The sequence below is a fragment of the Danio aesculapii genome, chromosome 2 (assembly GCF_903798145.1).
Source record: "Danio aesculapii chromosome 2, fDanAes4.1, whole genome shotgun sequence".
Classification (NCBI taxonomy): Eukaryota; Metazoa; Chordata; class Actinopteri; order Cypriniformes; family Danionidae; genus Danio; species Danio aesculapii.
In genome coordinates this window covers 40,600,658-40,624,432 of record NC_079436.1, presented here as the reverse complement: position 1 = coordinate 40,624,432, position 23,775 = coordinate 40,600,658, and the positions used below count along the sequence as shown (strand labels likewise).

General features: G+C 33.9%; 1 protein-coding gene across 4 annotated transcripts in view; it reads left to right on the top strand.

The window, feature by feature from the left end:
* Window positions 1-361: 361 nt before the first annotated feature.
* Window positions 362-23,775, top strand: part of uggt1 (UDP-glucose glycoprotein glucosyltransferase 1) — a 60,385-nt gene continuing 36,971 nt past the window's right edge. For 2 of the 4 annotated variants that reach the window (XM_056479357.1, XM_056479341.1), the window contains exons 1-20: window positions 362-495; window positions 643-722; window positions 3,687-3,817; window positions 3,917-4,029; window positions 6,136-6,310; window positions 6,402-6,498; window positions 6,602-6,683; window positions 6,786-6,886; window positions 8,734-8,833; window positions 11,235-11,295; window positions 12,084-12,175; window positions 13,675-13,825; window positions 14,238-14,357; window positions 14,472-14,557; window positions 14,886-15,021; window positions 16,533-16,664; window positions 16,858-17,022; window positions 19,444-19,564; window positions 20,115-20,213; window positions 22,470-22,493. In XM_056479357.1, coding sequence (XP_056335332.1) covers window positions 371-495; window positions 643-722; window positions 3,687-3,817; window positions 3,917-4,029; window positions 6,136-6,310; window positions 6,402-6,498; window positions 6,602-6,683; window positions 6,786-6,886; window positions 8,734-8,833; window positions 11,235-11,295; window positions 12,084-12,175; window positions 13,675-13,825; window positions 14,238-14,357; window positions 14,472-14,557; window positions 14,886-15,021; window positions 16,533-16,664; window positions 16,858-17,022; window positions 19,444-19,564; window positions 20,115-20,213; window positions 22,470-22,493 — 2,191 coding nt within the window. In that variant the 5' untranslated portion in view covers window positions 362-370. The remainder of the gene's footprint in view (window positions 496-642; window positions 723-3,686; window positions 3,818-3,916; window positions 4,030-6,135; window positions 6,311-6,401; window positions 6,499-6,601; window positions 6,684-6,785; window positions 6,887-8,733; window positions 8,834-11,234; window positions 11,296-12,083; window positions 12,176-13,674; window positions 13,826-14,237; window positions 14,358-14,471; window positions 14,558-14,885; window positions 15,022-16,532; window positions 16,665-16,857; window positions 17,023-19,443; window positions 19,565-20,114; window positions 20,214-22,469; window positions 22,494-23,775) is intronic. The other 2 variants (XM_056479364.1, XM_056479350.1) reach the window with 1 other exon arrangement.

The following is a 23,775-nucleotide window of genomic DNA, read 5'->3' as shown; positions in this document are numbered from 1 at the left end:
CGCTCGATAACATCTCTGATTGGATGAAGCTAATCTCGATGTCCACGCTGAGCGCTCTGATTGGCCCAGAGACAAGTCGCGCTGTTCTCTACAAGCTGTCAAATGAAGTAGACAAACAAACAGAAACGTATGAATGATAGTTCGATTACTGCAAGATTTGCATGTTCTACGTTTGTATTTCTACGTTTTTTATGTTTCAATGTGGCGTATTTAATCCAGTAAAGTGAAAATCGGATAGTTTTAAAGTTCCTTTCACTTTCTTTTCCATATTTGAAACGTTTAACTGCTTTAGCGTCTATGGCATTATATGAGTAACATTCCTCAAGCAAAGACACGTCTCTGTCTCGTTTTCTCAGGATTTTGTGGAAAGATGTGGCTATTTTGTGCTGCACTGCTGGCTCTGGCCTCTGTCGACTCTGTCAATGGGGACTCAAAAGCAGTTACAACGACACTGACAACTAAATGGCCCTCGACACCTCTCCTGTTGGAAGCAAGGTTAGCTTCAACGCACAACAATGATGACCAAACGATGTTTACCTCCACATTTTATGATGCCATACTATTCTACAGTTTGTTCCCTGCTTAAGACATTCAGGACAGGCTACAGTTTGCAAACAGTAAAAGATGATTTGTATTTTACAGTGAGTTCCTTGCTGAGGAAAGTCAGGACAAGTTCTGGGCCTTTGTGGAAGCCAACCAGAACATTGAGAATGATCATGATGGTAATATTTGATCTTTTCATTTCAAATTTTAAACATGCTGAAGCCTGTCAGTCTGATGTTTGTTATGCAGCTATCACCATATTTAATGAAGTGTACTGTAATGAATTACTGTAATGTATTAAACTGTAATGTTGTGTGCTTTATTGCATCATTTTTTATGTAGTAAGTACACTGTAAAACCCCAAAAGTTTAGGTAACTCAAACCATTTGAGGAAATCGATTGCAACAAACCATTTAAGTTCAAAAACTAATCCTAATGAGTATTTTGAACTTAATCCATTTGAGTAAATGAAGCAAATTGAGCACAGTAAAACCCAATAAATGAAGAGAACTCAAACCAGCTGATTACTGTAAAACCCAATAAGTTAAGGCAACTCGAACAGTTTGAGGAAATTGCTACAAACCATTTGAGTTAAAAAACGTATGAATATGAGTACTGCGAATGGACTCCATTTAAGTTGAAGTAATGAGGTATTTAATCAACTCATTACCTTCAACACTGAGTTCAAAGCTCTTTTCAAATGAGTAGAATTAACTTTCAGTCAATTTTGAGTTAACTACACTCATTTTATTTGAGTGTTGGGTTTTACAGTGTAGGGATGCTCTGATCAGGATTTTTTCAGCCGATACAGAGTACTGATTCTTTGTCTTGGTCATTGGCTGACACCGAGTACTGATTCTAATGCTTCAATATTATAATTATAAAGCTTATAATTATATATAATAATATAACACAGATATATAAATTGGAAAGAAAAATTACAAACAATGCAATTTGGAAACATTGCAAATGATAAAAAGAATAATTCAACATATCTCAATCAATTAAAAGTTTGGAGCGCATATTTGATGCATAAGACGTTAAAATGGCCAGCTATAAATCCATTGATTCTCTACTAAAATGAAATAGGCCTATAAACTACTGTTTATTGCAACAAGTATAATACAAGAAGTTATATTATTAACTATTCAAACTCCTGTGATCGGTTTATGAGATTGGCCAGATTGGCGAGTATGGATCAAGTCATTAAATGTGATTATCGGCCCATTGATTGGAGCATCCCTAGTAGTAAGTTTATATTACTGTACATTGGCTGCATTTAATTACTGCAGAGCATTTGCAGCAAACTTTATGCAGCTTTATTTTACTCCTTTATTGTTATGTGAAATATTTGCAGTGTTTACTGTACACTAGTACACTAAGTACACTATTCTGTAACATCAATGTGTCATGCACAGAAGGGATTAAATCAAATCACGGCCTTGTATATGCAAATGTGTAGTTTGTATTTCAAATATTCTTTGTTCTCATAACAATGAATAGCAACGATTGTGGAAACATATCCACCATGTTCATCTAAATGTCAGTCTCAGCACCTAGATGTTTATTATAAGTTTATTATTTTCCATATTATTAATTCTTCGCTATGCGCAGGAGGTCTGTCAAGCTTTCGAGCGAGGGAAACAAGCCAAAGTGTTGTATATATGGGTTGCTCAAATCTGTTACCTGTAATCCTAAAAGTTTGGTAAAAGTTTCCCAAGGGGAGAAATGCCAGTGTGGATCAAGCTGTGTGAGGGGCCGTAAAAGCAGCACCATCCAGTCATATTTCCATCTGTTTTAAGCTACGAATATTTGGATTACATATCAACTGAACAAAACAGAGATATGATCACAAACTAAGCTCTTGTGATCAATATACGAATATAATTCATAACACTCATGTCCATGTCAGAGTTTCAATTCACCAGTCTTCAATTACATTACAATTGCATGTTTGCTACAATTTCATCGGTCTTTTGGAGATTTAGTCATTGGTGATAACGTTATACTGGGTTGGTGTCTGTGGATTAATATTTGCTGGTAGGGAACATCTGTCTGTTCACTTCTGCTATTTATACTTTGATTTGCATTTCAGTTTATTTATTTTATCCACTTAACTGCAAATTAGAATAGAAACTGTATAAAAGCACACAAACATACTGACAGTTATAGGTACTGTACATTGTTATGGGTCAATGATGCTCATATTTGGCACAAATTCATCAGTTTCAACTTTCTGGCTGTTCTTTCTTTGAATTAATTTTGTAGAAGCACTGTCCATGCGTATTTCCTCGTTGGTTAGTAACGCTATGTTTCATTGCACAACAATTGGTCTATCAGGCTTTTAGCTAAAAAAGAGAAATCACGGTTTAGTTTGTTATTATTAGATTATTTTTAAATGTCACCTATCCTGCTGTGCATGAACTAAGCTGTTGAATGGTCAGCGTATGAGGCTGCTAGGCTAACCTAGCTTCAATTTAGATTAAATTAGTTTCTAATTGGTTGCGTATTATGTCCTGAATATTCCCTGTAATGCACACTGCAGTTCTTATCTGTATGGCTTTCTCAGATATCTCACCTGTTTGCCAAAAAGGACTTATTACTGTACATCCCTGGGAATGTCTGACACCGGCGCATACATATTGTAATAGGCACGAAAGCTTGACAGGCATAACAAAAGTAACTAAGGAGGGCAGGGCTTAGCGAAGGGTCAATTGCTGCAAAGTTACTCCCCCCACTTTTTAGTTATATAATCAAAGAACGTAAAGGATCTTCATTATGAATATATAAAACCATTGGATCCTGTTCAGTCTTGTGTCCAAAACTTTGAGTTTCTTCTTCTGTTGAACAAAAAAAGATATTTTGAAGAATGTTATGAAAACAGTTAACCGGCATCCATAGTAGAAAAATAAGGGTTCTCATTTTCCAACATGCTTTAAAGTATCTTCTTATGTCTTCAACAGAAGAAAAAAAGTTGGGAAGAAATGTAGAGTAAATGATGACAGTATTTTACGAGCATTTTTGAGTGAACTATCCCTTTATTTTGTTTATAGTTAATTCAAATAATTACTTATTTTTTAGTAGAGTTGCTTTTGAAATGCATTTAGCCAGTCAGATTACAGGACTCTTTCTCTATATTTCAGACACGGATCAGGCTTACTATGACCTGATTCTGAAGAGAGCCGGTGAGCTGCTGAGCCCAGTGCAGTTAAACCTGCTGAAGTTCTCCTTATCTCTGAGGGCCTACTCATCCACCATCCATTCCTTTCAGCAGGTAAGTTCCTCTCCATAGCTGTTAAATGTAAACCGATATCTGGGGAGAACCTGTTTGACTCTGCGTCATGTCCTCAAATCTTGCTGTTTGTTTATGCAGATTGCATCCAATGAGCCTCCTCCACCTGGCTGTAAAGCGTTCTTTAATGTACATGGACAGAAATCTTGTGATTCAGAAAGGCTACAAGCCATGCTGGACAATGCCTTAGAACGGTAAGTAGCAACAAGTAGGGCTTCTTGATTATGGGAAAAATCATAATCACGATTAGTTTGTTCATGATTGTAATCACGATTATTCAAAATGATATACAGTTGAAGTCAAAATCATTCACCCTCCTGTGAAATATATATATATATTTATTTATTTATTTATTTATTTATTTATTTATTTATTTATTTATTTATTTATTTATTTATAAATAAATAAATATTTCCCAAATGGTGTTTAACAGAGCAAGGATTTTTTTTGCAGTGTTTCCTATAATAGTTTTTCTTCTGGAGAAAGTCTTATTTGTTTTGTTTTGGCTAGAATAAAAGCAGGTTTAAATATATTGAAACTCGTTTTAAAATCAATATTATTAGCCCATTTAGGCAATATATTTTTTCGATTGTCTGCAGAAGAAACTACTGTTATACAATAACTTGCCTAATTACCCTAATTAAGCCTTTGAATTGCACTTTAAGCTGAATGCTTGTATCTTGAAAAATATCTAGTAAAATGTTAATGTTATTTAGAAATGAGTTATTAATCTATTATGTTTAGAAATGGGTTACAAAAATCTTCTTTCCATTTAACAGAAATTGGGGGAAAATATAAAGGGCCGCTAATAATTATGACTTCAACTGTACATATACATTTATTTTCCTCCCTGTAAATAAAGGGAAATAAATACAATAGAATAAAAATATGAAACCAACTGTGCTTTAAGCATCTTCACTGTAAGAAAGAAACTTTAATTACAGCTACACAAGTACTTCAGTCGAGAGCAGTGAGTGATTCTGTGCTTTTGTTGTTTAATTAATAATGATTAAAAACAGTTGGCAGCTGGATTATTGCACAGTGTCTAGGCATGGGTTGGTGTAAGATTCTGACGGTATGATAAACTTGGATAAAAATATCACAGTATTGTGTTTGCTCTAAAATATGTTCCATTTAAATGTCTGGGTAAAAAAACTGAAAACTTTTTCCCCCTTTGAACAGAATATATTTTATTTTGTGAAACTTTTGTCAGCCTAAATTATTCAAATGAATAATTGACTTCTGCTGTCTTTATTTGTTTCAAAAACTGATTTCTTTCAACTTAAAAAGGTGTGTTTGAAGATCTTTTCTGCTGGAAATACTGTTGTCCTAAAAAAAACTTAAAACAAAACGTAAAAAAAACAAACTTCCATATACCATAGGAACGGTATAGCAGAAATTTTTGGCGGTTTTAAAACCTTGAGTTTTCCAAGCGGTATACCTTGAAAATGGTTATCGTCCCATGCCTAGCGCTGTCACTTTAAGAGCAGTACCGTTCTGATTTATGGTTTCAATTTCACATGTCTTTTGATTCTCAACTCGTTTGTTTATTACATAAATGAGGGTTAATAGGAATAATCACTAAACGCCGCATTTTGACACAAATTTGCATGTATTTGACCATTAAAGCGCTCCCATTAAGATGACTTTAGATGTGTGTGCGCATCCCGTGCTGCAAAAGTTACATTACAGTACATGCTTTTAGTCATTTTCACGTGGAACTGAGCTTTGCAGAGCAACAAATGCGTACAACTGGAAAGGGGGCGATATTTGATGCAATAATCGCTTTATCTCGATTAATGTTTTTTCATAATCGTTAAAAGCTACAATTTTAACTGAATTTCGATTAATTGCACAGCCCTAGCAACAAGGTATTTTGTAGCCTGTCATCCAGTGTTATTCTATACTATTATTACTATTACTATATTTCTTAAATTCTTAATATGTATATATTCCCCTAATTCTTTTTGAATGGCTTGCCGTAGCCTTTCATCCAGTATTATACTTAGCCTTTCATCCAGTATTATACTATAATATATATATATTGCTCAAATTCTCTGTATGTTTATTCTCCTAATTAGTAAGCCTGTTGGAATGACTTTCAAAATGCATGTTTATATGACTGGTCTCTTGGGTGTGCTTGGAAAATATTGTTAATTAGGACTCGTATAGAAAGTAGAGACCCAATTTACAGCAGTGATACCAAAGAATGAACTGGTGCGATGTCATTTCATACATAAACAACAATTCATTCAGAGGTTATTTCAGGGAATGATATCCAAAATGCATTTTCTTTTCAGGCCAAAGCCATACCTGTTCAAAGGTGATCACAGATTCCACTCGGCCAATCCCGATGCACCAGTTGTGATTCTATATGCTCAAATGGGCACCAAAGAATTCTCCAGACTCCATCAGCTGATGCTTTCAAAAGCCAACAAGGGCCTGATTACTTATTTTCTGCGGCACTTCCTTGCTGTGAGAATTAAAAATGTTATATTAGTAAATTTATAAGTGTATTTTCATCTTAATACGAATATCTCTTCCACATATTCTGTGACCCATGCAGAACCCGAGTAAAAGTAAAGTACACCTGTCTGGATATGGAGTGGAACTGGCTATCAAAAACCAGGAGTACAAAGCCAAAGACGATACACAAGTTCATGGTATGATATCAGCCAGATATCTTTTTTTTTATTGTGGCTTTAAAAGAATGTTTCAAAGATATTCTCATAGCAAATTTATTGGTGGTTTCTTTACTTTTTACAGCTGGAGCTGATGCGAATGCAACGGTAATAGGTGAAAATGATCCCGTGGATGAAGTGCAGGGCTTTCTTTTTGGCAAACTGAAGTAATTGAAAGGCTCATGTATATTTAAGAGTACCCTCCACTGACTTGCATGCTTATGTTTGAGATTATGTTTGACTGCAGCGCATACTGTTGAATTTTATAGAACCATTTACCCTGAACTTAAGGAACAGCTGAAGGAGCTCCGGAATCATTTGATTGAGAGCACCAATGAAATGGCTCCACTTAAAGTCTGGCAAATGCAAGGTGGGTGTTTCTGAACTGTTGACATCTATAAAATTCCCATTTAAGTCCTTTTCATTGGCTTTAGTGGCATGTTGCATGAACTGAATACTTGAGTTGTAGAGTAGGTTTTGAGTTAAAAACCCACCAATCCAACCCAGTTAAGATCTGATCTGGTGGCTTCAAAACACTCATAATAAACATTCTCTGTTAACTCTGGGTTTAATATTGAATTTACAATTGGTTCTGAAGTGCGTGCACCCTAAAGTATGGCACATGCATGAAACAGCCAGCCACATAAAGAATAAAGCATGTCAGATTAATTAATTTCTTTTGAGAGCGCCAGCATAATCCATTTTTTCTGTTGAATAATATGAAATAAAGTTATAAAATATTTATTGATTTTATTTATTTATATTTTTATGTATTTATTTTTACTTATGTATTTTTATTTATTTAAAAATTTTACTTTTTTAATTTTATTATTTTTTATTTATTTTAAGGATTTATAAGATGGGAAACACTTGTTGTGAAAGGTTTAGTAGTCAGTAAGCTAATTTATTTGTGAATATTTAATCCTATTTTTAAGATTTGAATAAATATAAATTAAAAAAAGCATCCATTTAATGTAATGTAACAATAAATAAATTATCTAAAGGTGGACAATTTTGACCAAAAAAAAATGCTTTCACTGTAAAACCATTTTGGGAAAAAAGGTAAAGACATGGCTTCACTTTGTCAGATCATTAATTCAGTGTTGGTTTGTAATCTCCAGACCAGAATAAAACTATACTGTAAGTTACAATGGCAAGTTTGAGTCTGAAACCTAAACAAAAACCTACTTGGGTATTAATAATAAAATAGGAGAGACCAGCTTCATGCCACATTTTTGTCAGTCTGATTCAAAGGGTTCAATACCAAACACATCATATACAAGTATATACTTGGTCTAAAATAGTTTTGACCTTGTCCACTTTCTAACACATTCAGAGGTGGTCAAAAATGCATTTGATCAGCGTAACACAAATAAAATCAATCAACTCAAATGTGATTAAATGCATTTGATTTGCCAGAAAAAAAGAGTGCTTTCTCCCTGGCTGCTTATCTAATGTGTGATTTATTATGAGAAGTTTTATGAGAAAGCACACCAAAAGCAGCTATTCATATTTTGCTGCATTGCACCAGAAATTGAAATCACAGTTGCCATCAAATCCTTTTTAATTGCTTGCTTCCTTGCTAGCACATAAGAAGACTTTATTAATTCAGAAATACTTGTATGAATATTGTATGTGTATAAATGACCCACATATATATTAAAATTAAATCCATGAAATATCTTTGCTAAAGTTAAATTTTTTTAATTGATTTTTAAAAAATAATTTTTAAGTCTTTCTTACCAATATTTGGCATCCTTGCCACTACTTCAAGGCTTTTCAAACTCAGTACCTGTGACTAAGGGAACACTTGGGTAGCACAATGCTCATTCTGACGGTATGCAAGCGTTGTTAATTAGCTGTGGTTCTGCTGGCCTTGTATGGTTGTCAAACACAGCTCCCTCTAGCCCAGAGCTCATTACTGCTCTATCAAGGTAAACTCATCAGAGACTAGTCACATTTAGCAAAACCTTTGAGCCTACACACACACACACACACACACACACACACACACACACACACACACACACACACACAAAGACAGTTGAACGCAGTTTTCCCAATGGTGCAGAAAAAAGAGCTTTGCCACATCAAATTCATTATATGTTATATTGGCAAAATCAGCATACCGTATGCAGGTCATGGCTATTTCAATTTCAGTATTTCAAGAGCAGAAATGTAAGTTAGGATAACGTGTTCTTTATCGTCCTCCTCAAGATCTCAGCTTTCAGACTGCTGCTCGTATCCTGGCAGCTCCCTCTGTGGACGCTCTCAATGTCATGAAGGATTTGAGCCAGAACTTCCCCACCAAAGCCAGGTAAATGGACATTCATTACAAATATGATAAAGTCTAAAGCACACATGATAAAACAACAGTACATATCATGTTGAAAAAGTCTTGCTCCACATAAATTTATAATGTATTTAACATTTAAAGATTTAGTTTTCCCCAAAATGAAGCCTATCATGTTTCTCACACTCGTCGTTTTTCAAACACATGAAGAATGCTTTTATTTCCAAAAAACAAGTTACAATTATTTTGATTAAACATTCTGATCCTCCAGTGAAAATCACTCAAAGCTTTAAATTAACAATGAAATAGAAATTAATAAAACAGTCAGTGACTCACTCACTCAAACTGTGGTTTGATAATGCAAAAATCAGTCATACGACACTGCGAGAAGGAACGGGATAAAACAAGATGATTAGACATTAATAAAGCCAGAGATTGCTCCATATTTTACATTTCTGTTTATTCATTCATTCATTCATTTTCTTTTTGGCTTAGTCACTTTAATCAGGGTTCGCCACAGTGGAATGAACCGCAACTTATCCAGCATGTTTTACGCAGCGGATGCCCTTTCAGCCGCAACCCATTACTGGGAAACACCCAAACACTTTCATTCACACACATACAGTATGGACATTTAGCTTTCCCAATTCACCTATACCGCATGTCTGAACTTGTATGGCAAACCGGAGCACCCTGAGGAAACCCACACCAACACGGGGAGAACATGCAAACTCCACAAAGAAATGCCAACTGACCCAGCAAGGGCTTGAACCAACAACCTTCTTGCTGTGAGGCGACAGCGCTACCCACTGCGCCACTGTGTCTTTTTTTCCCCAAATGAAATTCGATGTGAATGACCTGATGTAAATAAAAACACACTTTTCATTTTCAACCCTTTAGTTTGTTCTTATCAGCTGAGATTTTATAACTTTATAACCAGGTATGAAATGTCATATTTAGTTTAGGATGTAGTGTGATATTTCATATTCAAAAATCCTTTCTTCCCCTTGTTTATTGTTTTATTCCTAATAGACTATATGCACACAGACTTTTAATTTTCAGCCAGGCAGCCCAAGGGCTTACAGCGAACTGTTCCATTACAAAATTTTCACGTGTAAAATCTGATTTCTTTAAAAATCATCTTCACTGCCTTTTAGATTTACAGTGCACCTGGAAAATTTCCACATTTGTTTATGTTACAGCCTTATTGCAAAATGGATTATATTAATTTATGTCCTCAAAATTCTACACACAATACCCCATAATGACAATGTGAAAAAAGTAGCAAATTTATTAAAAATTAAAACCTGAAAAAAAAAAATCCCATGTACATACGTATTCACAGCCTTTGCTCAATACTTTGTTGATGCACCTTTGGCAGCAATTACAGCATCAAGTACAGCCATTTTCAGATCTCTCCAGAGTTGTTCAATAGAATTTTTGGTCTGGGCTCTGGCTTGGCCACTCAAGAACATAAAAAATGTGGAAAGTGAAGCGCTATGAATACTTTCCGGATGCACTGTAGGATATAAATTGGGTCTCAGATTGGACAAGAAACACTGCATTAAATTCCATTTTCCCCTGCCATGTCTTTAAAATATAACAGTTTGTTTTACCCCAGTATTTTCAATGGAATTTCTGCACTAGCCTGTTCCTACTCGCGTGGTTACAAAGGTCTTTCATCTCGTTTTACGCTTGAACAACTAAATGAATGCTTAAGTCTATGTAACTGAATGTATTGAAATTACATTACAACATAGATGCTGTAAAAACAACCTTGTGAAATTGAAAATAGTCACATTAAGCTTTGACCGGAATGTTATCGTTGGCTTTAGAACTCTAGCTGTGCATAGCCCATTGCATTTGTAGTTTTCCATGTTCATTTCCAAGTCATCAGAAAGTTTATTCGCAGTGGATGTTTTGACAGAAACATATATGCATTCCTAGGTTTAGCTAACACTTAAAGGCGGAAAAATGACTTGTCAGCAGCTGTATTAAAAAAAAAAATGTTTTATTTGGTCCAGATAGTGAAGCCACAACTCCTTTTTTTCAATGATTAGCAAATGTATTTTAAATGTGCGGCTTGCACTAAAATACAATTCTGTTCAAGTGATCCTTGACATCATGAAGTATAATTTGCATTCATACATCACCTATAGCAATTAACCGCAGCTCTGACTCATCCAGTATTTTTATAATAATTTATGGTTCAAAGCCTTATATCTGAATGCAGACTCGCATGACGTCAATGAAAGCAATCTCATCGCTGTCTAGTTAAACAGCAATGATTAAAAAAAAGTCAGCGCAGACAATTTTATGCAGATGATAGTAGCTGTGCATTCAAGGTTTGATTATAATGCATCACCGTGATGAACTAATGAATCATTCTCAGTATCACCGCTCACATTTCTCTCTCCTCTCTCAGGTCCATAACAAAAACAGTGGTTAATTCGGAGATCCGTAAGGAGATTGAGGAAAATCAAAAGGTGAGGGCCACTATTGTCCTTTTCTATCGTCTCTTTTCCTAAAATTGTGGCGTCAGCAGGTATTCTCATTCACTACTTTTTTTTTTTTTTGTCTGCTCTGCTGAGATAGTGGACTAAGAGAAGAAGCCCAGTCAAGTCTTTGTTTTAGCCTCATAATTCACCAAGAAAAGTCTTCTCCTTTTTCATGTCTGAAATGAAAGGACATCAGTTGCAAAGTATATGAAAGTAGCAGAAAGGATTTTCAATCTTCTACACTCCGCTGCTTGTTTTCTTCTCGTTCTTTTGTATCCGAACGTACGTAAACACTTTTGTTTTGTCACTGAAAAGGAAATGAATGAAGTAATTGCATCAAATTCGGTTTAAACGTGGCTTCGGTCATTTCCTTTCTGTGATTAAAGCTGTTTCTTGCCGTTTGTAATGAGGACGGGTAACGGACCTGCTCCTCATTCCTCACTGTAATTGCACACTGGGAAACATGACGAATAGAGGCTCTTTAAGGTTCCCTAACGAGCTCCCTCGCTCTAATGCATGTGCCTTTAGCGAATAACAAACATGAGGGCCACGGATAAAAGCATGAATATATAGAGTGGAAATGGCCCGAGGCTCAAAAGGGTGTTTGAATTATAGATCATATTGAGCATCTCTTTCAACTTCTGTTCTGCTCTATGAAGTGGCAGAAACATATGTTTTATCTGGGGATTAGTAAGCCACAGGGCTTGGGGAGGTTACTTTAAAGCTGGTAATGAGTGTGTCATACCTAATGTCTCATGTTCTCGTATCTCTTCTAGTATTTTAAGGGGACTTTAGGGCTCCAGCCTGGGGACTCGGCTCTGTTCATCAATGGACTCCATATTGACCTGGATGTGCAGGATATTTTCAGGTAAACAATGGATTACATTTAAAATAAGTGATGGATGTATTTATTATTATTATATTATATTATATTATATTATATTATATTATATTATATTATATTATATTATATTATATTATATTATATTATATTATATTATATTATATTATATTATATTATATTATAGTTTGATTATTATAATTTAATATTATATTGTTATATTTGGTTATTATATTATTTTATATTTGATATGGGATTATATTTGATTATTATAATTTAATATTATATTTCGATTATTGTAATTTAATATTATATTGGTATATTTGATTATTATAATTTAATATATTGTTATATTTAGTTATTATAATTTGATTATTATAATTTAATATTATATTATATTTAGATTATTGTAATTTAATATTATATTGGTATATTTGATTATTATAATTTAATATTATATTGTTATATTTGGTTAATTTATTACTTTATATTATATTATATTATATTATATTATATTATATTATATTATATTATATTATATTATATTATATTATATTATATTATATTATATTATATTATTTTGTATTGTATTATATTTAAAAAATATAATTGTATCGACACAAACATGTACAGTAATTATTTAAGTATATTTTTATGTTTACTCTTATATATGAATGTGTTTGTAGCAAAAAATATATAATAAATCATTTGCAATAAACCCAAAAAAATCACTTTATATAACTATAGTAACTTTTGATTTAGCTGTAATTATTTGGTACAGTACAAATATTAAAAATGGTCAAACAGGTGCTAAAGGATCATTTATGAATATCAACATTGATAACAATTATACTTAATATCTTTGAGGATCTAGTTTAAGTTTTTTTTTTGATTAATAGAAATTTCTGAGCATTAGTTATTTAAAACACAGCCCTTTGGTCAGTTTAAGTTATTTTCGTGCAGGAAAACCAGCTTCTTAAAAAGAAAAATAACACACAACTTTAGAATGGTATATTTGTCATGCAATAAATAATTGTAATTATTAGTGCTTTTATTTCGATTGATCAGATCCAAATAAAAGTTTGTTTTGACATAATATATGTGTGTGTATTATTTATTTATTTATTTATTATGTACGCCTAAATGTATATGTTAAAGAAAAAGATTAAAAGCTCATTTAAAAAAGAGGAAAGATCAAGAGAAAAAATAATAATAATAATTTAAATTAGTTAAAATTTTGTGGGCTGTAATTTTTTTTTGCAATATTTTGGTTTAACTTAATTGTATTATCTTGTATTATCTAAATATGTTTTCTGACTAAAATCTCATTTTAATAAATATATCTGTTTAATAAATTTGTTTTGTTTAAATGCACCAAAATACATTGCCTGTATTCACTGAGAAATGGATAAAAATATATATTTTCAAAATGGGGTGTGCTCAATTATGATGAGCACTGTACACAGTATAAATGCATGTTTTGATCTGACATGGTTCAACCCTGTATGTTGTTTGTTGCTTTGCAGTGTTTTTGATGTGTTGAGGAATGAGGCAAGGGTCATGGAGGGTCTGCGTAGTCTGCTCATAGAAACGCCATACATCCACGACATCCTCAAACTCAACGTCCAGCCTTCAGACTCTGACTATGCCGTGGACATTCGCAACCCTGCTGTTCATGTGAGCCATTATAAGCCAATGCTTTTATTTCTTTGTGTTTTTCTGACAGTTCTCGTCAATTAAATGTTCTGTACCAGTGGTAAATGGTAAAAAGGCTTTTAATTATGCAGCTCCCCTTGCATGGAATAACCTGCAAACTATGTTGCTAGTAACTACGTACTTTTAAAAAGATTTGAAATGATTTGGAATTTGAAACATTGATTTGTAGATGTTCTGACTAGGTATAATTTTTATTTCATGTGTGATAATGGGTGAATGATGTTATCTCCTGTTTTGTTAAACACATGTAAGCCATGTACTATTAATCTTGGCCAGAACGACTTTGTAAAATAGATTTTTATTTCCTGGTAAAATAAAGGCTATAATAATAATAATAATTGAAACAGAATAATTTCTATCTCTCTTTCTTCAGTGGATTAATAACCTAGAGACAGACGGCAGATATGCGTCCTGGCCCTCTAATGTGCAAGAACTGCTGCGGCCCACGTTTCCTGGAGTCATTCGACAGATCCGTAAGAACTTCCATAATCTGGTAAGTACCGCAGGTGGTGTGTTAACATGCAATTTCATTTAGAAATCACACCATAAACCCCACAAACATCTAAATTCTGCAAATCATTTGTGCGCGTGTGTGTGTATTTGACAGGTGATGATTCTGGATCCGACCCATGAGAACACGGCTGAGCTGCTCGGTGTGGCAGAGATGTTTTACAGCAACAACATCCCACTCAGGTCAGTCTGAAAATAGACCGAACGTTATTACAAGAACATGATTAATGTTTCAGTTGTGTTCCAGTCAGAGCTGTGGCACAGTGGTATCACACTTGCTTAGGAGTGGTGGTTCTCCCTTAGGAAAGCAGGTTCAAATGTGGTCAATTACAGATGTCATTCTCATCCCTTCGACTTTTTTTTTCTTGTACCCGCTTCTTTAAAATAAATAAATCACTGACTTGGCCATCTTGAGGTTTAGTATTATTTATGTGAATTATTATTATTTTTCTTCTTTATAGACTCAAAGTGGTTTGTGGTCAAGTCTGTGTTTGTTTCTGTCTCTCTGCAGAATCGGTGTGGTGTTTGTAGTGAATGATTCTGATGATGTTGATGGGATGCAGGATCCTGGTGTGGCTCTTCTTCGCGCTTTCAACTATATTGCTGATGATGTGGATGGCCAAATGGCCTTCGATGCCGTCATATCTGTAAGAACATTGAGTGTTTCAAGTGATTTGTTCAAAAATACTCTTTAATTCAGTAACAAACAAGTGAACTTTTTATTTAATCACATTTAATCATCCATTCAAATGATTTGTTCAAAAATACTGATTCATTCAGTTATGCAGCAAGGCAAGCATGTAGTTAAAGTATTCAATAAAATTAATTAGATATTTTTAGATGTACTGGAAAAAGTTTTTCTCAGAATTGACCAACTCTAATGTAATTATAACATATAAGACAAATCTAGTAAAGCTTTCAAATTCACTAACAACACTGGATCTGTTAATTGAAGAAAGATTTATGTGATCTATATCAGTGGGCCTCAATTACCAGGCTGTGGACCAGTACCGGTCCGTGGATCAATTGGTACTGGGCCACACAAGAAATCATTAATTATTTCCGTTTTATTTATTATTTGAGTCTGAATGAACTTTTATTTTGAAAAATCTTTTAATTTGAAAAATGACTGTATTCTCTAGCTTACATCTCGGTCACCTGAGCACCAAAATTTAACCCAAAAGCAGCAAAATGAGTAAGAAACAGACATCTTTGGAAAGTTTAACTTGCTAAGAGGAAAAGACCCAGAAAAGGAACCACAAACTGCCAAGGAATTGATCCGCAACCCATTTGTCAACAAATCAGGTGAATCCAGCATGTCTGTGCAAGATCAACAGCTGGAGAGATCGCAAATGACTGTGGCCTTTTAGGGGCTGTTCGCATATCTTGTCTTTTCTAGAGTTTGCGCAAGTTCATTATTTACAATATAGGTGTGCACACAAGCGGTGTGACATGCTCGCGCCTTCCAGACAAACACAGTTGAATGAATGCAACAAGGAGCGCACCGCAAGTCACTTGTCAAGAACTTACCGTTCAGCTTGTAATGAATATACACACTTTTGTAGACTAATTGTCCTATACAAACACAGAACAGCCAAACACTGCAGTGCCTTGTAATTTTGTCCATAAATAAAACTTGTATCAGAGTGACAGCTTGTCATCCTCTGAGAAAATGATTGATGGTCACCTAGCAACCTACCACCCACACTTACACCCCCCGCCCCCTCCCTCTCTGTTCCGCAGTAAAATTGTCAAATGTTCACCGGTCCACAGTTGATGACCACTGATCTATATGACTTACTGTTGCTATCCCAAAGTTGGTAGAACTGGAGCGATATGGGTTCTCATTGTAAAGACAGGATGAGTCATTAATGTATCTCCTCTGTTTTGTTTTGTTGTTTTTTTGACCCAAATAAACAAGATTGTACATTTTAAATGAAGCTTCAAGTAAAAACACATTGGGATGCAACTTGGGCTCAAAGAGTTACTGCATAGGGATTCATTTGTTTAATAATTTCTTTCTATTTTTAATATTTCTAATATTTAACATTAATTTAATCTTTATTATATTTAATATTCATTTATATTTTTTATATTTTATTTAAATTTAATATTTTTTTGTTTTAATTTTTAAATTTGTGTTTTTATTTTCCCCCAGATAATGAATAGGATTCCCAGTGGAGGCAAACTGAAGGTAGAGCATGTGGTGGGTGTGCTGGAGAAGAGATATCCATATGTAGAGATCAGCAGCATCTTGGGACCTGACTCTGCTTACGACAACAACAGAAAAGTGAGTTTTTTTTTTCTTCTTTATTTCTTTTTTTGTTCAAGCTAATGTTTGCGCCTTGAGTATTTTAGCAGTGAGCCCTCCCAGATGTCATGTTTTAAGCTGAAAGAGACCAAATATAGAGGATGTGTTAATGTTTCTTCGTCTCCCAGTAACTATCAGCTATATTGAGGTCATATCTTCTCTGTCTCCACAGGAGGGAAAGGCATATTATGAGCAGACTGGTGTTGGCCCTCTGCCCGTGGTGTTGTATAATGGTATGCCTTTACAGCGTGAGCAGTTAGACCCTGATGAACTCGAGACAGTCGTCATGCACAAGATCCTGGAGACCACCAGCTTTTTTCAGCGCACTGTCTATCTGGTGAGAATGACACGTCTGTCACGAGGGGTGTTCTCTTTGGTCAACATTTTTGAGAGCAATACATTAGATCATTATATCACAACAACAACAAAAAAAAAGGCTAAATCCCACTGACAACTGGATAGACTTATCTGTCTTTCAGAGCAATTATGTACTCAATAATTGATGATGGGTTGTTGTTGTTGTTGTTGTTGTTCTTATTATTATTATAATAAAATAATGCTTACAGGGGTTGTAATGCAGGCATGCTGTGAGTTGCTAATACATTGTTTAGATCAGTGGTTCCCAAAGTGGGGGTCGCGGGACAATGACAGGGGGTCGCTTGGTGATTATCAAAAATCTGATAAATTTTATGAAACTATTAGAATTACCATATTTTTAAGCATAAGATAAAAATAGTAGTTTTTAATAGTAAAGAACAACATGCAAATGAAAAGCCATCAGCCTTTCAAATTTTTTTTTTTTCATAGGATTGGTGCGTTTATGTTAGATTAACAACACAGCATTAGTGTCAGCTGCAGCAGATTGATGTTATAACACCAGGTTAAACTTTATGACACCTTTATGGCAATCAAATACATTAAAAATAAATACTGTCCACAACTGAGCAACTGGCCCCAACATAAGGGATGATCTCTGACTGGCGCTCTTCAAAATTAAACCAAGAATAGACTTGTGCTGAAAACTATGTGGCCACCAGTCTTTTTAGGTGAGGTTAATATTAAATTAAACAAATTAATAAATGACTGTAAGAATTATGTGGTTGTTAGACTGTTGCACTTTTTTTGTGTTGTCCATTTGCTCATCTTTATATAGGCATATTTTTTTGTGTGCAACGTTTGTATATTTATAACCACCTCCAAGGAATGTAGGGTTTGCGAGTCACTGGCATTGTTATTTTGGGGGTTGCGGGCTGAACAGTTTGGGAACCCCTGGTTTAGATTATTCATTTTTAAATATTTTGTCTTTTTGTTTTCATTAATGTTAATAAATGTGGGACCACTTTCAAAAGTGTCACAAAGTCTTTATTCTGATTTAGTACAAAACGCAAACATTTAAAAAAAAAAAAAAAAGCTTGAGGATTTTAAAAAGGGGGAGAGGATCAGAATATTTTTTTGGTTGGAAAAACAAAAAAAATTTAATTTTTCAATGTCAGAGTAAATGGCGGTTTAATTCCGCAGTAGGACTAAGCCGAAGGAAAGTGAGTGAGTGTATTTGGTCAACGTCTTTGTGGTTTTTGGTACTTTAGTTTTTGTTGACTGAGTGACTTTTGAGCATACTTGGCGTAACTGTAAATTGTTGATGTAATGCTTTCAAGACCTGCCTGAAACTGCTTTAAATATGTTTTTTGCTGAAAATTGTATTCAACGTTGAACATTTTTCAGCCAATCAGAATCAAGAATTCAGCTGCACGCTCAACATAAAACAAAACTAATAAAATAATTATGAGACTTTTTTGAGTGTTTCAGTGCTTCCCACAGGTTTGAAATATACTTGCGGTGGTAACCGGATTGAAACACAACTTTTACCCGCAGCACATAAATAGTTTATGTGACAAACAAAACATAATTTTATTTTTAACACTATTTTTATTCTTATCTGTTTTAAAGTTTTTCTTTTCAATGGGTTAAAGTAAAAAAAAGACTAGAAATAAAAAACAAAAAAATATTTTATGCTAATCAGGAGCCATGTCAAAATCTGCTTCTCTCTATCTCATTCAAGTTTAGGTCGCTTTATTGCCACGGCATTTTGTACAGTATTGCTAAAGCATTTTAGATGTATAAAATATGTAATATATTGACATCAAATTAATAAAATATACAGCAGTTGAGAAATAAATGACAGAAAAAGGAATAAAAACGAATAAATATATTTTTAAAATTATATAATTATAAAAGTAAAAGATGTAGATTGTTTAAATAAGACAAATGAGTTGATTAGCCATTTCTAATGGTGTACAAATATTCTGTAGATGGAATTTCGATGGAATTTCCTCCTCTCCGAGTATTTAGTAAAGTTTTGGACATTTTAGTAGATTTAGAAGCTGGACGCAAAAAGGTGTGCTTGAGACTGTCTGTGTGTTGGCAGTTGACACAACGCACACAGAATGAGCAGTATGAAACCTGGTAATGGAGAGAGCATTTCCAATACTTAATCGTTCACAGATGTTTGATTATTGGGCGGATACAAAAGAACTGTAAAAGGATAATGATGATGATAAAAATTTGTCTAAATAAATATAAATATATTTGGGCGGCCGTTAATTTACCTCGGCCGCCCGCCCAAGTAAAGTCTATGTGTGGGAAGCACTGTGTTTATAGAATGTATTTATTTACCAGTGTATTTATTTTTATTATTGCAGTTTAGTCTTATTTATTGTCAGTCATCCTTTTTAAAATGCTTCTTGTGCATCCTTTTCAGGGTGAGCTGAACAGTGATCATGATGTGGTGGATTATATCATGAATCAACCCAACGTGGTCCCACGAATCAATTCCAGAATCCTGAGCACCAGCAGGAATTATCTGGACCTTTCCGCCACGAGTGAGTTCTTGAGTTCTGACTGTATTCATTAAGCAAAATGTCTCCTGAGTATTTTTGCACTCTATAGTTCTTTTCTGTTGAATCATAAACAGCCTTTCTTTCTGTAAACGAGCTAGTTTGAGATATCCAACACGTATGTAGACTCTCGGGAATGAATATCTGCCTCATTGTGAATTCTGTGCTAAATGTCTTGTTTGTTCTTGAAAGCCCATTTATTTACAAAGACGTACAAATGAGACTGCGGCAATGATATTCATAAACTGCTTTATTTATTTTTTTTGCGAGGAATACGAAACTGAATTTTAATAGCTTTTGAATAGCATATTTGCAGTCTTTCAGGAAGCTGAGAGAGAGGCCCATTTCAGACTGAACTCAAATAGCATTCAATGTTCAGAAATAGCTGCGTTCGAAATGACTTTGCTTGGATTCAATTATGAATGTGAATGGGCCTCTTACTGAGAACAAAGGATGACCCTTTTTTCAATTTCTCCTCAAGTGTTTGCCATCACCTGACCTCCAAAAAAACAACAACAAGTCGTTTCTTTTGCAGATAATCATTTTATCGACGAATATGCTCGTTTCCTGTTTCTGGATTCCAAAGACAAGAACGCCGCGGTGGCCAACAGCATGAATTACATGACAAAGAAAGGTAAGGCATTTTGCTGTTATTGGTCTCAATTTATTCCTCCATCCTGCTGCTCATCTATATAAAACATGAACAGTGAAGAGTTGTTTTCTGTGGGACTTTTTTAAAGTTAAATCTGTCATTCTTTGCTTGTTTAGTCCAATCTATGTTAATAGCCAGGTGCACACTGCAGTTTGGCTCTTAAACTTCGGCATACAAAATGTGAATTCTGATGTTTTTCTTTTTTTAAATCGTATGTCCAAACACAATACAAGTGGGTTTATGTGAAAATCATTTGGATGCAGTGATAATCAACATGGTTATATGACCTGAAGAATTCCAAAGCATGAAATTCTGAGCAAAACAAAGAGGAAGACATTGCTTTTAGAATCTCTCTCTCTCTCTCTCTCTCTCTCTCTCTTTATCTCTCTCTCTATCTATCTCTCTCTCTATCCCTCTATCTCTCTCTATCATATATTAAGAATAATATGGGTAACAATTCACACCATTTACTACTGGCTTATTACCTGCCTATTATTAAGATATTAACTGTTTATTAGCACTTTTACAAATAAAAAATCTCAAATTACCAGTTTTCTCCAACATTTAAAATAAACGGATTTGGTCAATTTTATGAAAGCTAGTAGATTTTTTTTTTTTAGATCTTGCAAAAAAAAAAAAAAAAAAAAAAAAGACCAATTACCTTTTAGCCATCACCATGATTCATAAATCAATAATCAAGCACACAGTATTAGTTTAGTATACACACTCATAAAGTTATGTTTGCCATTTGTTCAAACTACTTATTTCAAATGAGCTGAAACAACACGCATATTGAGCATTATTTTGGGACAACTTAATTGGTTTGTTCAATCCAAACTAACAAGATTGATTTCTCCATGCTGTCCTAACGCAAATCAATTGTGTGGAACCCAGCATTTTTTACAGTGAATTTATGATTCCATTGCACTACATTTTATTTTTTTCTCCTCTATAAACTTTGCATTCACTTATTGGGAATTGTGAATCATTTGCATACTAAAATCTTTGATTGTTACACTGTAAAAAAATTTAATGACAAAGTCGAGACAAGAAATATTTTAATGTTGCTTTAACTTATTTTAACAAGTTAATCAGGTTTCAAATAACTTTTAAGTTATACAAAGTTGAACTTTGCACTAAAGTCAATATTTTAGTCAGTTTGATGACAAGAAAACTTAATTTGATTTAACTAAAAAATGCAGTGAGATTTTGTTTTTTTTTTACAGTGTACATTGGGTTGTGTTTGTATTTAAAACCATAATTATTTCATGATTTTACTTCATAAAATAAAAAATAAAAACACTGTAAAAAATGCAGGGTTCCACACGATTGATTTGTGTTGGGACAACGTGAAGGAATTAGGCTAACTAAGTTATAAATAAGTTATCACAAAAAAACTCAAGAATTGTTTTGTTTAGCTCATTTTAAGAAGTTTGAACAAACAACAAAGTAATTTTTTTGTGTACCTATGTACCTGTATACCAATCGATACTGAAATTTCCCGCTAAAATTTAAAGGGGAAATGAAGCACTCTGTCAAGTTTACATTATGGATGTAAATGTACATTGGATTCCACTTTAATGAAAATGTTATATAAACTCGATTAATGTAACCAGTTAGAAGAAAACGGCATGTTTTGCTATAGCTTGTTTACTGAGTGTAACCACAGATAGAGGCTCACTGGAGCGTTTTAAAGTCGTGATTCATTAGTAGATCGCTCGTATGTCAGCCTATAGACAAACCAGCTGATCGACGTGACTTTGTAATGCTCTAATGTTCCTGTACCTGTGGTTACACTCAGTAACGGTGCGGTGAGTTCGGTGAACTGATGACCTTCACACCAAATCACAGTCATTTCTGTTGAGCACATGAACACAATTGCAAATCAGCGCTGTTTAACAACGTGCTCAACAATGCTCAAATGTTAGCGGGAAATGACCATTTTTAAAATTTTAGTATTGATTGGTACCGAATTCCAGTATGGTGACAACCCTACCTAGTACTACACATCCCACAGTCTGACTTGATTAAAAGCCAACATTAAATGTCTTGTATACAAGATATTGTTGTGCGTCATCATATAATCTGGCAGGCAACATTTGTGTTAAACATAAAAAAAAAAAAAAAATAGCAGTGTACACCTGGCTTTAGACACTGTAACCGCTAAATATATCTGTCTGCCTTTATTTTTGTTTCTTCATTTCTTTTTTTTTTCTTTTCTTCGACTGCTGTTTTCAGGGATGTCAACCAGGGATGCTTCTGGTAATTGCATTGAGCTGTTATACTCACTAAACTGACATCCCACTTCCCATTGATCTCATCTAAACACACTGTGCTGGAGTGCAAATGTTGTCAGAAAATGCCTCCATTACCATCATTAACATAACCTCACTGTTGCTTCAAGGAATATTCTGGGGTATTTAAAATTTAACGTCTGCGCACAACATCTGCGGCATGCTGTCCAATTTACCAATCGCAGAGTGTGCATACACAAGCGAGAAATGCCTTTACAGGAATATACTTCTAATGGAAGCCTAGCAGGCTTTTATAAATAGCTATAAATATTTAAAATCTCTATTTTGTTTGTCCCACAGTTTTGAATGTATAAATATGACAGTACATTTTTGATCTGTGTATTCATTCAAGGATTTCTAGATGGAGCAGGAGTGGTGCCGATTCAGAATACATACCAATTTTTTTTTCAGAATACTTAAAGCATATCACACTTCAAATTTGTGAATAAAGCACAAAAAGAAAGTTCAAATCACTTGAAATAATGCTTACTGGGACAGTTCTGGTAGAGCTCTTTTAATTTCAAAAGTATTTTTTACACCAAAGTTCATGCAAGGTGCTAAACTACCTAGTCAACTCTATTATTTACTAGCCTTCCTAACCCCGAATGAATGAAACTATTATCTGAATGTGCTGTGACTTTTATTCTAAGTGGTACAATTGGTGCAAGCAAGCAGCATTTGTAAAGGACTCAAACGTTTTAGTTTGTAAAAATGGCAATGAGAATAAAGTTGCCACTTATGATTAGATTTTATATTTAATATCTTTTTTGAATAATGTTACATTATAAGGAATTGTTGAAGAAAAATAAAATACATGTACCATTCGTAAATGGTTTATTTTAGTGCTACTGTACTATCAGTTGCCTATTGCTCATTATTTTCTGAAATAAATTCTAAAATGTGATGATAAAAGGGAATAACATTCCCATGACCTGAATTTGTGCCCTTAGAACTCAAAAGGGCAATGAAGAAAGATTTACATTACCAAAAGATACAAGTAAATAAAGTGACAACTTATAGTTGTGTTTGAGTAAAACATAATTTTCATTCTGTAAACTACTGATGACATTTGACATTTCTTCCAGATAATGTTTTTTTTTTTTTAAATAGTGAAAACAAAACAAAGGAAAAAATGTTTCCAACAAATTAAAATCTATAAAAAAAAATATTTTGACAAATTGCAATTTTTCTGAGAGAAAAAAAGAAAAAAAATTACAATAATTTTATTATTTGACAATTAAGAGGAGGTC